The sequence below is a fragment of the Xenopus tropicalis genome, chromosome 3 (genome assembly GCF_000004195.4).
Source record: "Xenopus tropicalis strain Nigerian chromosome 3, UCB_Xtro_10.0, whole genome shotgun sequence".
NCBI classification, from domain to species: domain Eukaryota; kingdom Metazoa; phylum Chordata; class Amphibia; order Anura; family Pipidae; genus Xenopus; species Xenopus tropicalis.
In genome coordinates, this window is record NC_030679.2 from 43,630,348 (window position 1) to 43,645,958 (window position 15,611).

Here is a 15,611-nt window from a genome sequence, read left to right on the forward strand (position 1 = left end):
GGGTGTTTATTTATCCTTTGCAGTAATATCTTAATAGTAATAAACTTTTTTTAATGTGCTGCTACAGTTTGTAGTGGAATATAGTTATGAGCTGATTCTGTGAGCAGCAGTTTAAAACTATCTGTACACTATCTGTATATTATAGGACAAATAGACAAATATACATACCAATCATGTGCATTTTATGTTCATTTTAACATAATTGTGGAAAGAAAATGTTAAATTTGTCACTACTATTAAAAAAAAGTATATAAAAATGCATGCAATGAATAGGGAAGGAAGGAGAGTTGCCTGCAGGGAGGAGCACAGGCTCAGGGACACCCTGGAGAGTGCACTAACACTTGACCTTCGGCCTCTCCATATGAGGACTGGTACTGGTGATGAGGAGCCTGTATCTCCTGTATGTGTGTGTTCATTTCATGGGTCTCACTCAGTGCTGCCCTCTCAGGCTGGAAGCTGCATCGCTTCTCCTCATTTATGTGCTGCTCGCTGCCCGGAGTGTGACTTGCTGCTGCAGCTCCTCTCTGTCTCTCAGCCATGGCATCAGGCAACAGGGAATGGGACAGGGAAGACGACCTGCCAGTGTACCTGGCCCGCCCAGGCACCGCCAGCCAAGTGCCCAGGGTAAAGTACGGAGGGATGTTCTGCAATGTGGAGGGAGCTTATGAAAGTAAAACAATTGACTTTGACTCCCTGACCGTGGGGCAGCCCGGCAGGAGAGGCACCCCTATGCGCCCAGGCAATGCCAACAACCCCCAGGAGAAGAACAATCAGAGCAGCAATGAAGCTGAGCCCCCGAAAGTGGAGATCAGCACCACCCCCGGCAAAGAAGCTCTGCAGAATCTGGACGAGAAAGAGGTAATGTCTCATAAGTGGGAGGGGTGGGGGCATAAGCTTGATCTGAACTGTATTTGTCCTATAATAATATTTATTATTCCAGCTGTACAGATAGTTTTAAACTGCAGCTCACAGAATCAGCTTGTAACTATACACATACTACAGCCTGGTAACCCCCTGTGTGCCAAAGTGAACACTGTAGCAGCACATTAATAAAAGCTTAAAGATTTATATCACTGTAAAGGATGAAATAAACACCTCATAAATATGTACTTGTGCAGTGTATTTTAAATGCCAGGGTGTATATTGGGTGTCAGTCAGTCAGGGCATGCTGGAGAGCATCCTTCCATGAGGTGCGGAACCAATGTAAAATGGCAGGGAATACTCACCTGCACAGAAACACAGGGCTGCTTTAATAAAAGGCAAAAGGGGCATCTGCCCAGGGGCCACTGTGTCCCTAATTACTTTCCCCAGTTGTTTTGCTAACTTTTATAAAACTTCACTAACTGCCATTACAGTGATACCGACACTAAAAAACTACTCTTCATAATATAAATGTACATAGAAGATTCCCTATGGACCATGTTGATCATTTTTTGCTGATAGGGCTGCTTTTGTATGTAATTGTTAATTAAAGTCCCTAAACCTGACTGTATTTCCAACTTGACTGTCCCTTCTCAGCCTGTCAGTTACAGCTTCTAATGCTAATGGCCTCCTGCTGCACAAATATGGCAGCCCCCTCATAGAGGAACATGGGGGATCAGATAGGGAATGTAAAAGCATCAGGCAAATGCTTTCAAGGCAAAATTATAAGTAGCATGGAAATACAATGTTAAGATAAGTTTTAATTCTGGTGTCAGTATCTCTTTAAGGTCTCCTGCTTGCAACTTCGCATCACACCCCCCTCCTCTCCCCCTGCCAGCCCCCCCCCCCCCCATAAGACTGTGCTATGGTGGAATGCTGATTGACAGCAACTAACACCAACCATAACAATGAAACAGCCAGACAAAGGCGGGCAGTTCTCTGCATACTCTTTACTGGAGAGGCTTCCGAGGGTGAGAGATGAGCACTTCACCCAAATTCTAAGCACATTTACACTATATATTTATTATCAATTATCAAACTGACTTTAAAAATAGTCCTAAGTGTAACTTTATATTATCAGTTCTGCTGGTTCTGACTCCTGACAGCTGAAAAAGCTGACAATAAGTATAACTCCTGCTACATTGTTTTAGGAGTCAGAACCAAAGAACAGAAACAGATAAACTAATGCTTCATTCAGTAGCAATTCCATTTAGACAAAGCTATGAAACCAGTAAATGTGGAATGTACTGTATATTGGGAAGTTACTTAGAATTAAATTTTGCAGTTACCCAGCAAACCTAAGTGTGTGCATTTGCAGCAAACATTTAGTGATGTCAGTGGAGCTTCTGTGTGGAAAGTAACCAGCACCTTTAGGAGAACGTGTCTGCATTTTGGCGAGTTTGCCAGATGATCATATCTTCTCCCCTATATGCCCACCTAAGGTGGGGTGATATTGGAATAATTAGATTGTTTGGCCCTACAGTGATGGGAATTGAAGCCGTCGGAGTGAGGACTGCATCAATGAGCCAATGTGGTCCTTGATCCGATGGTAAAAAGAAACCTGCCCAGTTGACATGCGGCTGATTTTTGGCCAAAAATTGGTCAGGTAGGCCTGTTGGGGCTCCCCAGATAAGCTGCCAAATTTGTCAGAAGGATCTGAACAAGCAGCTTAAATCTGCTCATGTATGGGTACCTTTAGAGGTTCACTAGTGGCATGCATATTGTGGTATGCAGTCTTGTCAGTGGTCTGTGTAGCTTGGCATAATTCTAGGGATTTCCATCCTGAGCTTTTAACAATCTACAAAGTGTATCTGCCAGCATCCCCAGCAGCTAGGCAGTAGTTAGATGCTTGTTATAGTTTCACGAGGCAGGCTCAAAATGGCAATCTGTGGGTTCTGAGGGGCTGCCATAGATGCCATAGACAGTCACTAATTAGTGGGCTGGTGGGGGCTGTTTGGGCCTCTGTGTACAGGTATAGGACCCATTATCCAGAATGCTCTGGACCAAGGGTATTCCGGATAAGGGGTCTTTCTGTAATTTGGATCTTCATACCATAAGTCTATAGGAAATCAACAAAACATTAATTAAAACCAATAGGATTATTTTACATCCAGTAAGGATTAATTATATCTTAGTTGGGATCAAAGCACTGTTTTATTTTTACATAGAAAAAGGAAATCAATTTTAAAAATCATAATTATTTGATTAAAATGGGGTCTATGGGAGACAGACATTCCGTAATTCGGAGCTTTCTGGATATTGGGTTTCCGGATAAGGGATCTCATACCTTGTACCATGTACTTGAAATGACAGGGCCTATTCTGACTCCCAGTCCAGACCTGTACAAGGGTAATAGCTACAGAGCCTAATAAAGAGATTATTTATGTATGTAGCGCTGTACAGCAGAGTTGTAGCTAAGATTGACTTTGAATGTGAGTAGAAACTGGTATTTTAAGACAATCTGCTACTTGACTTATTCTTTACGCTTTATGATTTTTGAGGTACTTAACCTTTGGTTCTGCTCCTCTCCAGTTTGAAACAGAAACTGTAAATCTTGTTTTTAGGGTCCGACTTACCTTAGCAACGAGGCAGTGGAGAATGACAGACTGAAAAATAAACAGGAAAGATCAGTAATAAAAAAACTTAGAATAACAATAAAAATCTAGCTTCAAAATGAATATGCTTTGTGGTGGTGCATTTTACAATAGAATAGAAAAGAAATGAAACAGAAATAAAGGGCAACTGCAAAATGATGACATTCATAACAATTCCACTTGTTTTGTAGCTGTAACTTTTCTGGAGGAGTATCACAGCTACATGCCAGCACTATTGACATGTTACATAATTATGCCCGTTGGGGAGAGTGACATTGATTGGAATATGTCTCCCTGTATTATGTACATGCCAGTAAGTAAGTTATATGGTCCACAGTCGTAACATCATGAACTGCTGATTATTTCGAATGTAAGGACAATACCAATAGTTCCCTTGCCTATCTTTACATTTCTGACATAATCAGTGCAGCCTGTTTGGCTGTTCAGACCCAAACAGCCCTAAGAAATACCGAACTGCTCGGTTCTCAACTGTCTGTTCTGTTTTCAGCCTTTAAAACCCCAGACAATGATCTGGCCAATAAATAACAAAAATGTATATATTAAGATATTCAATGTGAATTTTTTTTTACAACATGGATTAGTTATCATCAAGTACAGTTAATTTAAAAAGCAAATCAGTCAAAAACGACCAATTGTTTTTCTAAATTAGCATTGCAGTATTTCAGAACTTTCTAGATACCTGGTTTCTGTATAATAGATCCCATACCTTACTGGATAGAAATCCAGCCAACTCCATCAAAGCAACACAATAACCCCACCCTGCCCCTGATATCATCAGGCCTCCCCCCCAGTGTCACTGCCCCACCCGATGCCACCATCCCTGTTTGTTCGGATTTAGCCACCAACAATAGGCAACCCTAGCATGAAACACTTTTATATTGGTGCACTGAGTGATCAACACAATAAAAATGATGTTCCGTCTTTTTCATAGATATTTATATGCCTGATAGGGTTGGAGTTGGGGTGTAATAGGGATGTATGTAGTATAGGATGTAAGTGGGTGTAACCAGAACTAACTGCGGGTGGCCAGGCTGTAACAGTACTGTACTGGAATATTGTAGCAGGCACTGATATGAATGACTTCCCCATGTTTCCAGTGGAGCACATTGTATGAATCGTTTTCATTTAGCTGTAACAGTAGCATGGCAAAAAAAAAACAGAATTCACCTCCGGGAAGGCGACATCTATATACGAGATGTTTGCATATCCTCATTCTGGTTGGACCATGAGCTCATGGTATCATTACAGGCAGTAACAGGGAGATTCTTTCCTCCTCTCTCTCCCAGGTACTCCTTACACAGCCATGGGTGCATGTGCAATACAGCAGTTTCTTTGGATCTTACGGTATAATGTACCCACTTTACAAGGTACAAGGACTACCTTGAAGTGGGGAGAAAATTATGAAGCACTCTGGGACCAAGTGCCCCGGGCCAGCATATTTTTGAAAGGAGGGGTGAGCTGGCCCATAAAAAGGTGCCTAAAAATATATTACTATTACTATTATTTGGTATTGTAACTTTACCATGATCATACTGTGATTTCATGCAGGCCCTAAGACACCCATTACATTCATTTGTGCTAAATTTCAGCAGTGTAGTTATAGAAACAAATCTGCAATCTGTTCTGATCAGTCTAGTACTGATAAAAATTAAAGAAAATCTTCCAAAGTCTTGGAATCCCCTGGCACCGCCATCACCTAAACCTGCAGGCCTCTCACACCAACACCCATGGGTCCCGCAGTCCCAGATAGAAATATCTTACATAGACATTTTTTTGTGTATTAATATCAGTTTTATACTTATAATGTGATCAGCACTTTAGGTTATTGTGGTGACACCAAAGGAATGTTTCATGAAGACTTCTGGCCTCTAGTCTGTGGAACACCACCAAATACTTGAGTTTTTGGACAAAATACTTATTTTTTTTTGCTGCATAATGAAAAAAATGTAATTCTAAGCAACTTACCAATATAATTTAGGATTTTAATAGCGTTAATTTTATTATAAAGATAGTTGCAATTGAAAGGGGTATTTATATATTCTGGTGCTGCCTTCAAACAATGTAGCAGAGGTCAGTTCTCCTCTAGATTATATAATCAGCTGGCTTCTGCTGCATTGTGTCAGGAGTCAAAACAAGAAGTGCAGACACTATAAACATCCAGGCAACGCTTTTTAATAGCAATTACTTTTAAAAATAATTTTAAGACCTATAAACATGCTTAAAATCTCATTTTCTTTACTGTGCAAAACAACTGCTTTAGGGTGGACTTCCCTTTTAAAACATTTTTTTTAGAATAAAGTGATATTGTAGAACAGTCTCTTCACAAAGCAGTTGTCTAGAGCTTTAAAGTCACATGACATGATTTGGTTTCAGCTGAACACAAGAAATCACAGACCTTTTCAATGGATTTAAAATCATCCAATTCTAAATGGAATATAGGTATAGTATCTATTATCCAGAATTACATCTGCTAAAAATCATTTAAACATTAAATATACCCTACAGGATATGCCACTGATATGAATTCATGCAGCTTAGTTATCATCAAGTAAAAGGTACTGTTTTATTATTACAGAAAAAAAGGAAATAATTTTTACAAATTTGAGTTATGTGCTTTGAATGTACACCATAAGAAATGGATTTTCTGTAATTCAGAGCTTTTGGAATATTGGGTTTCCGGATAAGGGATCCCATACCTCTACTGGATATAGTGAATTTCTACAAGAAACATATTTATGTGCAATGGGTTTGCTCTGCAATAAATCAATAATGACGTGCTTAATGGAGCAGTGTCCATTGTAGAGCAGAAACTCACATATGACAAATCCATGCTTAAAACTAATTTTCATGTTTCTATAATGTTTAGAAAAAAGTAAGGCCTAGATAAATTGTGCATACTTGGCCTTGTATGTGGAAGGAAGCTGATCTAAACCCAAGAGTCTGCAAGCACTAAGACACTACCTTTACCTTTTTAAAAAGAAGGGGGTGCAAAATGGTAGACACCCTCCAATGATTATAATAGCTGACACCCTGGGCCAGAGCTCCTGCTAGCAGAAAATTGTACTGGCCCAGTGTACTTCTGTAGCGATCTACTTCTGTGCATTTTCCTACTTACAATCATCTATATTTGCTCCTTGCTTCAGTTTGCTGGTTACTCCCAGAAGTATCCTCAGTTACAGCCACCAGTTTTTCACAATAAAGAGATTCATACCGATTATAATAGCTGACACCCTGGGCCAGAGCTCCTGCTAACACAAAATTGTACTGGCCCAGTGTACTTCTGTAGCGATCTGCTTCTGTGCATTTCTTAACTTATACACCAGTTTTTCACAAGAAATTCATACAGAGAAATGTGAGCATTTTTAAAATTGATCCTGTGATCTTGGTAGAATCATGGAGACTTACACCAATTTTTTGTACCTTACATTTGTCTTACTGAGCACTGAGCATATAAAGCTATTCCATAATATGAAAGTAAGAATTTTGATGAATTTATGACTATACTGTATATAGCTATATATATATAGTTATATATGTAGCTGAATTTGATATCTGATAGGGACTCAGTTAAGAATGCCTACTTGAGACTTTGGGACATTTAGAATTAATTAATTCTCCAGCATGGCTGCAAAATGGTGGTTGCTTATGCTGAGCCTTTCTTTAAAACAATACAGATATATCAAATTAACACTATTTTGCCCAAAAAGCATAATTATGTTTATATTGCAAATTAAAGGGACACTTTCATTTCAGAGAACAAGAGCTTGTCCAACCCCATCCAGGTTAACCATTTCTTTAAATCAGTGTTGGACTGGCGCACCAGGATACCAGGAAAATTCCTGTGGGGCCCTACTTCATGGTCATTCCCTATTTCTGAAAAATAACAAAGAGGAGACATAGATAAAAGGATAGATGATAGTGTAACACTGTTTTGGCTATATTATGGTTAAAACCAGGCTAGTAGTTATATGAGAGCATGTGTTACATGCGACTCCCTTTCTTAGGATGGGCCTTCGCTTAGGTGGAAGATACATGAATGGAGCTGAGGGTGTAGTTAAACTACAACTCACTGTAGCGCTGTGTAGTTGTGTAGTTGTAGAAATAGCAGGTGTAGAAATATGGACGCCAGAGAGGTTCTTTCTGTTTAACTATAGTACAAGTTTATTGTCCAAGACACATATAGAGGCAGGGTTATCAGATACTCACAATGCATGCAGATAAAGAGGCTAGATGACAATATCCCTTGCGGAAAAACAATGGAGGGTACACACCTGTTTATCCCACCTCTTGGTAGAGTCTGGGCAGGGTAAATGTACCTATCAGCTTGATACCCCTTTGGATAGATACCTTATGACTCAGGTTGATAACCCCTAGCTTGAGAGTCCTCCGTGTGTGTAGGGATTTATTGTAGCCTGTCTCCTATCTCTACTCCGTGGCCCTACTGCTGAGGCAACACTGACGGATGGAAGGGTACTTACAGAAACTAATTCTCCTTTGATGGGGCTATTAAACTGCCCTTGCTTGCTAAGTCTTACTATCTTACTTCTCCTAGAGAGTGCTATTACAAAGTCTGCTATGCTTACTTCTCCTCGTTCATGGGGCCCTGTCCCCGACTTCACCAGAGTGGATGGTGACACTCTGGGGTAAAATGGCTTCTAGGGCCTAAGTTCTGCTCCCAGGCTCAGTGGAGCTTTGCACTGGAAAGCAGAGGCAGCCAAGAGGAAGTCACACCCTCCTGCTAGACACTATATCAGTCTGCAGGGGGTGTGAACAACCTCACTAAACCAATAGGGAACAGTGGTCTAACTGTAACCTGAGTAAAAGGGCTTTGCCCAATAACATTTGAGATGTGAAGAGGTAGGGTTGTAAAGCCATAGGGCGCTTAACCCTATTGGTGCCTACAATAGCATGTAAATAAAAGAGACTTGGAGAATAAGATGGTTGAGTGAGGAACAGAGGAAAAATAGTTTGGAATATGGACCCATGGCGTAAGGCAGTGCTGTCCAACTGCGGCCCGCGGGCCCCCTCTGTGTGGCCCCCCACCTGTCTGGCTGCTTTGATGGCTTACTCTTGTGTAAGCTTTAAATGGTATCAGTACTTTGATTAACTGCCCCCCCTGCATGGTTCTCACCTCAGATTCAGGCTGTAATCAGGCTGTATTGTTTAAATATGTAATCCCCTGTGTTGTTCACACCTTTTAATCTCTGCATTGTTCACCCCCTGCAGTGTTCACACCTCAGGCTCAGGCTGTAATCACCCACATTGTTCCCCTGTTCACACCTCAGGAGCAGTAGAAACCCACAAATAATCCCTGCACACTACAAAAAGAACATATACTGAGGCGGTACTGCAATTAAAAAGTTTTTTAATATATAGTTATTTTGCAGACTGTAGGAGCAGTGCCAGCATTGTGTCACTGTAGGCTGCCTGTGTGTGCCATACACACAGGCATCATAGGGCAAGCAGAGTATGGCACACACAGGCAGGGTAGAGAAAGGCAGAGTATGGCACACACAGGCAGAGTATGGCACAAACCAGCCAAGAATGGCACACAGGCAGGGTAGGGCAGGCAGAGTATGGCACACACAGGCAGGGTAGGGCAGGCAGAGTATGGCACACACAGGCCAAGTATGGCACAAACCAGCCAAGTATGGCACACAGGCAGGGTAGGGAAGGCAGAGTATGGCACACACAGGCAGGGTAGGGAAGGCAGAGTAGGGCACACACAGGCAGGGTAGGGAAGGCAGAGTATGGCACACACAGGCAGGGTAGGGAAGCAGAGTATGGCACACACAGGCAGGGTAGGGCAGGCAGAGTATGGCAGGTTTTTGTTGTACTACAACCATTAATATGGGTATGGTCATGTGATAACATGGGTGTGGTTTCAAGTGGGTGCGGTTTCAAAAAGGGGAGTGGTCAAAACTGGCTTCCATTATCGGCCCTCCACCACGTAGGTCGGAAAAATTCCGGCCCTCGGTACAACAGAAGTTGGACAGCACTGGCGTAAGGTATTCTGGTGGGCCCCTGGGCTCCCAGTCTGACACTGCTTTAAATCATATCAGGCGTGCCAATGGGCAGTGCTAAAAATACTAATGAAGTGTGATGTACTTATTGCAAACTCTGTATGTAAGCACTACATTTCTCACGGAAGGGTTGGCATTGATCTCTGATATCCCCCTGAGAAGCCTACACAGCTGATGTAAAGTTGCTCATAGCATGAGGGCTGAGCTTTGATTGGCCCAGGATGTCTGCAAACCCATTGTATGATTGTGAACCAACAGCAGCCTGGATTTTGGTGCCCACATTTATTGGCAGACCGCCTGGCGCAAGCAGGATGGTATCAGAGGTACAGAAGAGAAACCAGATCAGTCAGATCGGTGGCCAAGTTCAATAACAACTGCACTTGTTTCAATTTTTTTAAAAATTGGAAAAAACTTGAAAGCTCATTCAATTGTAATGTTTCCTAATTTATTGAAAAACTTGATTTCCAAACAAAAAAGTGAAAAAAAAGACTCAAACACAGGTCAGTAGCAGTCTACTCATCATTTGCAAGTCTACCAACTTTCAAAAAAACTTGAAAAACTTGAACTGAAAAAATTGCTTGAATTTAGCTAGGACAACCATTGATTCTGCATGAACTTACATGCTTTTAGATGTGGAATTTTTGCATTGTTATTTTTCTTGAAATCTCCAAAAATTTGAGTTTCGAAGTTTTAGTGCAAAAAAACTGAAATCATGGTAAAAACTCAAATTTGAATTTTAATAAATTGCCCCCTTAGTGTTCAAATGTGTGTATTAATTTTTCTTTACACATTTTGAATGGACCCTTTAAAGGAACAGTAAGTGTATAAAAGTAATTACAATATAACGCAATGTTGCCCTGCACTGGTCCAACTGGTGTGTTTGCCTCAGAAACCCTACTATAGTTTATATAACTATTGTGTTTATTGTGTAATTTGATGACGCTATATAAATAATAATAATAATAATAACCAAAGCTGCTGTGTAACTACGGGGGCAGCCATTCAAAGGAGAAAAGGCACAGGTTACCTAGCAGATAAAACTCCATTGTATTCTATAGAGCTTATCTGTTATCTGCTATGTAACCTGTGCCTTTTCTCCTTTTTCATCTTTGAATTAAACTATAGTAGCATTTCTGGAGCAAGCACCCCAGTTTTACCAGTGCAGGGCAATAGTACATTATATTTTAATTACTTTAAAACACTTTCATTTTTTGGTGTTACTGTTCCTTTAATGCGTACCGATTTATTCCTTTATCAGCCTTTTTTGTAAGTTCAGTAAACTCAAAGCAGCCTAGAGCATATATTCAGCAGAAGAACCTGATGGGGATCTGTTTGGAGGCACAGAGCTTTAATACAAAGGGCCTGTTGTGGTTCTGGGTTTGTAAAGAAGCCCAAAACATATAAGGGGTCATTAACCAAAGGAAAGGCAAAGTGCAAAAACTGGGTGCAATCCACCATTGTTTTGCACTTTGCACAGGGGAGTGCAGAGACCTGTGGCTGCCCCCATGAATATATTGCTGCCTGCTTTCCCCTTCCCATACCCGAAATTGCATGTCATTCTGCCATTCAATAGGGCAGGCCTGTGCGAGGTGCAGAGGGTAGCCACTCACCGGACAGAAACAAAGTACTGTGCTACATGCCTGGGGGCTACATAAATGAGCTTTATAAAAATGTTATTTTTGCGCTATTTCCGGCATTTGACACTCATCATTCTTTGAGTGTAAAGGTCCCCATACACAGGCCAATTGTAGCTACTAATATCGGTCCCTTGGACCGATTCGGCAGCTTATTGGCCTGTGTAGGGGCAGAAATGACGGCCATACCTGACTGATATCTGGCCTGAAATTGGCCAGATATCGATCGAGCAGGTTAAAAGATTCAGTCGGATCAGGGACCCCTTCAGCTCGTTGATAAGGTCCCCAAACCGACTGCCCCATTGCCGCCATTATAACTTGATTTTGGCCCCAGGGCCAAACAATCGAATTAGCCTACATGTTCCTCGATATCGCCTACCCGTAGGTGGGGATATCGGGTGAAGATCGGCTCTCTTGGTGATCTTAAGTCTATTATGTCTATTGATGCAGCTTTCAGGGGGAACCCTAATTTCCTGCTACATTCAGGGCAGCAGTAGCTGCAGGGTTCCCAAAAGTCAGACAGGGTCAGACCGGGCTGCTGGGACACTGCCCCGGCAGCCCAGACCCGATCCCTGTTTGTACTCCCCCGGCCACCGGTTTCTCCCCTGATGTGTTTTACTTACACGCAATCAGTGGAGGACGGCTGGTGCCCCTGCGGGAGACGGGGCCAGAGGGGTGGCACCTTGGTGGGTGCGGGGCCCCTGGGTTGGCAGCCCTGGTGGACCCTGCACCCCCCAGTCGGACCCTGGTCATGATGGTGCTTGTACACGATTCAGTAGAAGAGAAGCATAGTACATGCTGCAATTATCAGATGTGCGGGTGTTTTTGGAGAGAATTACCGTTAATTAATTATTTGAATATGCACAACTTGTGGCTGTGATCGTAAATGAGCCCTGTGGTATAGCAATACGAACCTAAGTCTTTGTTGAGCTTTAGTTCTCCTTTAAGACCATTTGTATAACCAACTTTCACTGCTTTCTATAAATATAAAACGGAGCTGCGTTCCAAGCAGTCTTGGCTGTGCATATGCCTATTTTTTTTGTTATTTTTTTCTAAAAGCTATTGTTTAGCCCATGGCCTCAGATGTTTCCAGTTACGTTTATTACTGAGTTCATTGTATCCATAAGTTTAGAATGTCAACATCTATAGAGTGTAAGTTAAGGATAATTTATGAAGTCCGTTTAAAGGAGAATGATGTCCAAGTCTGGATTCTGTTAAGCTGTAAGATGAGAGGGTTATTAAACTTTTACAGGGGTTCACGGATCAATTCAGATGCAAATAAGAAGCACTGATATGTAAATATAGACTTGCATATTCATTGGATTCAGTCCCAAAGGCCTGAGGAACGGTAGTTAAGGAACGGCATCAGGTCAATGGAAGGTTTAAACTGGTACTAAATTATATTTTTTCTGCTGAGTTCTGAGAGGCAATGAGTCTAGACCAGGAGTGTCCTATTATAAAAAATCCATTTAAAAAAAATCTAATTTTATGGAAGCCATTTAATGACCTGGATCCTGATTTTATGTATTGTGTTTATTCATTCACTGACATCTTGCTCTATGATACATGGTGTTATTTTAAAGTATAATAAGAAGCAGGAATATAGATAACATTGGCCAATGAACAGGCGGATGAGAAAAGATTTTCAGTGCTACCTAGAAAGCACCAAAAAATAAAGGATGTGGGGGTGGACATTGTAATGGCAAAAGCTAAGAAATCTGAAATATACCAATTAAAACAGAATGTATAAAGCCAATGTAGCCATGATGGGATTAGTACAGTGCCCAGGGTCGGACTGGGCCGCCCTTACCTATGCTCCCCCTGCCCGACCACTCCTGCCCCCAACGCGTCAGGGTCAGGGGGGCCCCTGCAAGGGGGGGGAGGAGGGAATTAGGGGACACGGCCGGTGGGGGCATCTGCAGAGCCCCTGGGGCAGAAGTTGGGACCTGAGTTGCTACATTACTGTACATATACTGCAGTATATATCTGGTCTAAGGGCCTGATTTTGCATTTTAGTAGATGTTTATCCATAGAAGCCATAAAAGGGGCTTATTTATAAACACCAGGCAAAGTTCAACCTGGTCAGTTACTTATGGCAACCAATCAAATGTTTACATTCCTTATTCACCCTGCAGCTAGCTAAAAAAGCCAATCACTAATTGGTTGCTATGGAGTACTGCCCATGGGCAAATTTGCCCAGTGTTTCGTAATGAGCCCCACATACAGAATTTGTTAACCTTAGTTTTTTAAAACCTGACCACATATTGTGAAAAAATTTCCTTCTTCAGGGAAAACTTTAAATAGGATTTTGTAAGTGCTAAGTGTAACATTTATAAGTACATCTCCATTTTTTTTTTTATCTTTAATGCAACTTGCAGGTCCAATATGGACCCAAAGTGGTGCGCACTTTTATTAAACCAAGTGCAAGTTGTAGTGCACAGTTCTATGGTGGGTATAGCACTTCTGGCACACCAATGCATTTAACATCAACACTGGTGTTTGTATCAAATTTATTTGATACCTGTCAGCTATGTCCATGGATGCAACTCATGGGGGGAACACTGGAATTACTGTCTTATCAAGGCTTGAATAAGTTCCAGGGTTCTCTCGCATCCATGTGCGCAATTGAGCGCAAATAGTCAGACATGTTGCATAAGTACTTCTTATGCTTCAGTGTCAGATCATTTTGGTGATCAGTCAGTTTGCTCTGGTGTTCATAAATGAGCCCTGTATTATAATTTGCAAAACCATCTATATTTTTTTCAAGTAAAAACAGATACTCGTTACTTTGGAGATAGTGTACCTTTAAATGCTCAACAACCACAGCTAAAGTGTGGATGTGAATCAATTTGAGGTCACTTAGTATAAAAATGGATTCCCAATTGGAATTCACCGTAACCATGGAGAAGGCACATATTTGCTCCATGGCCTCATCACCGACTCAAACCATCTCCCAAAAAACTCCCCATAATGTAAACTTTAGGAACCTAATGTACAGTGATTATACTGAAAGGCTATCACTATAAACACAGCAATTACCAGAATTGCTGTTTGTTTCAAAGGTCGAATAAGCCTTTAATTTCCTTTGTGGGCTATCTCTCAGCTATGGTTTCAACAAAAAGCCGGAGTGAGTAGGATGTTAGGGTATGGAAGGCAGAATGAGGCAGTCAGTACATGACATTCATTACACAGTACGGATTCTGAGAATTATCATTTGCCCAGGAGTATATTCAAGTGCCTTGACTGTGTTCCATTGTTTAAAGTAACCATGTGGTCTAAAATTAAGTAAGCCTATAAATATCTTTTATAGAGTGCTTAACTACTTTAGTCTTTTTTTTTTAGTGGATATTGTGTGCTGATCTGCTGAGATATAGAAAAATATTACCTCTCTTTACTGCACTGTATTTATAGTTACTAAATAAAACCATATGGATACTGTCTGTACATTTTGGCTCAAACTAAGATTTCAGCCATTTTCATTTGTCAGTGTTCAGTCATCCTTGTTATTAGTTTACTAAGCAACCCATAAAGTCCTGGTTATACTAATAAAATTCAGTAGAATAACATTATATTTTTATAAATGCTACTATTAATAAGTGCATATTTTCTGGCCAGGAATTCTTACTCTACTGTGCTAAAAATGTGGAGGAATAGTGGGTACCAAGCTAAGTTTGCCCATGTGCAGTAACCCAGAGCAACCAATAAAATGTCTGCTTGTAAACAGGCGACCAGTAAATTCTACCTGCTGATTGGTTGCTATAGGTTACTGCCCCTGGGCAAAAGTAGTGCCTTTTATTGCATATCACCCCCTTTGGCTGTAAAAACTATACCTTAGGGGTAATTTACAGCAACCCTGGGCAAAAGTACTCTTTCTAAAAACATTTTTGCATGAAGTCTGCTGCTTTGCATTAATTTCATCTAAACCAATACATGTGTAGTTTATAGTAAGGAAGGCTTTATTAAACACATGTAGTTGCATTATAATTTGAAAAAGCTATTTTGAATTTATTATGATTACTTGTAATATTAAGGGTTACTTACATAATTTTGACATTCCTTCTGTTGCAATTCCAAGGTTACCATGTCCTTGAAATTGCCACATTTTCAGGGTTTTGGCAGCCCATATTCCATTGGAATTTAAATGGAGAGTAACTTAAATATTGTATTTTTAATTGACATCTACTTTTTATGACAGAAGAGATGAAGAAGTGAAGAACTTAAGTCTTCCACTTAATGTTGGTGCAACTATATTGTGCTATACGACAATTTATGCATGGCAGGAGCTTACACTTGTGTTTGCCAATACTTCCCTAGTTGTTGGGTGTGTATAGGGGAGATTACTAACATTCAGATTTTTGTGGTTTTATAGTTTTTTAAACCAAGAATAAACTAATTTGCACGAATGGCAGTCATTTATC

General features: G+C 40.9%; 1 protein-coding gene across 1 annotated transcript in view; it reads left to right on the top strand.

The window, feature by feature from the left end:
* Nucleotides 1-463: 463 nt before the first annotated feature.
* dpysl3 (dihydropyrimidinase like 3) overlaps nt 464-15,611 on the top strand; it is an 83,322-nt gene continuing 68,174 nt past the window's right edge. Inside the window, exon 1 of the mRNA XM_012958802.3 lies at nt 464-858. Within this exon, the coding sequence (XP_012814256.2) occupies nt 538-858 (321 nt within the window). The 5' untranslated portion in view covers nt 464-537. The remainder of the gene's footprint in view (nt 859-15,611) is intronic.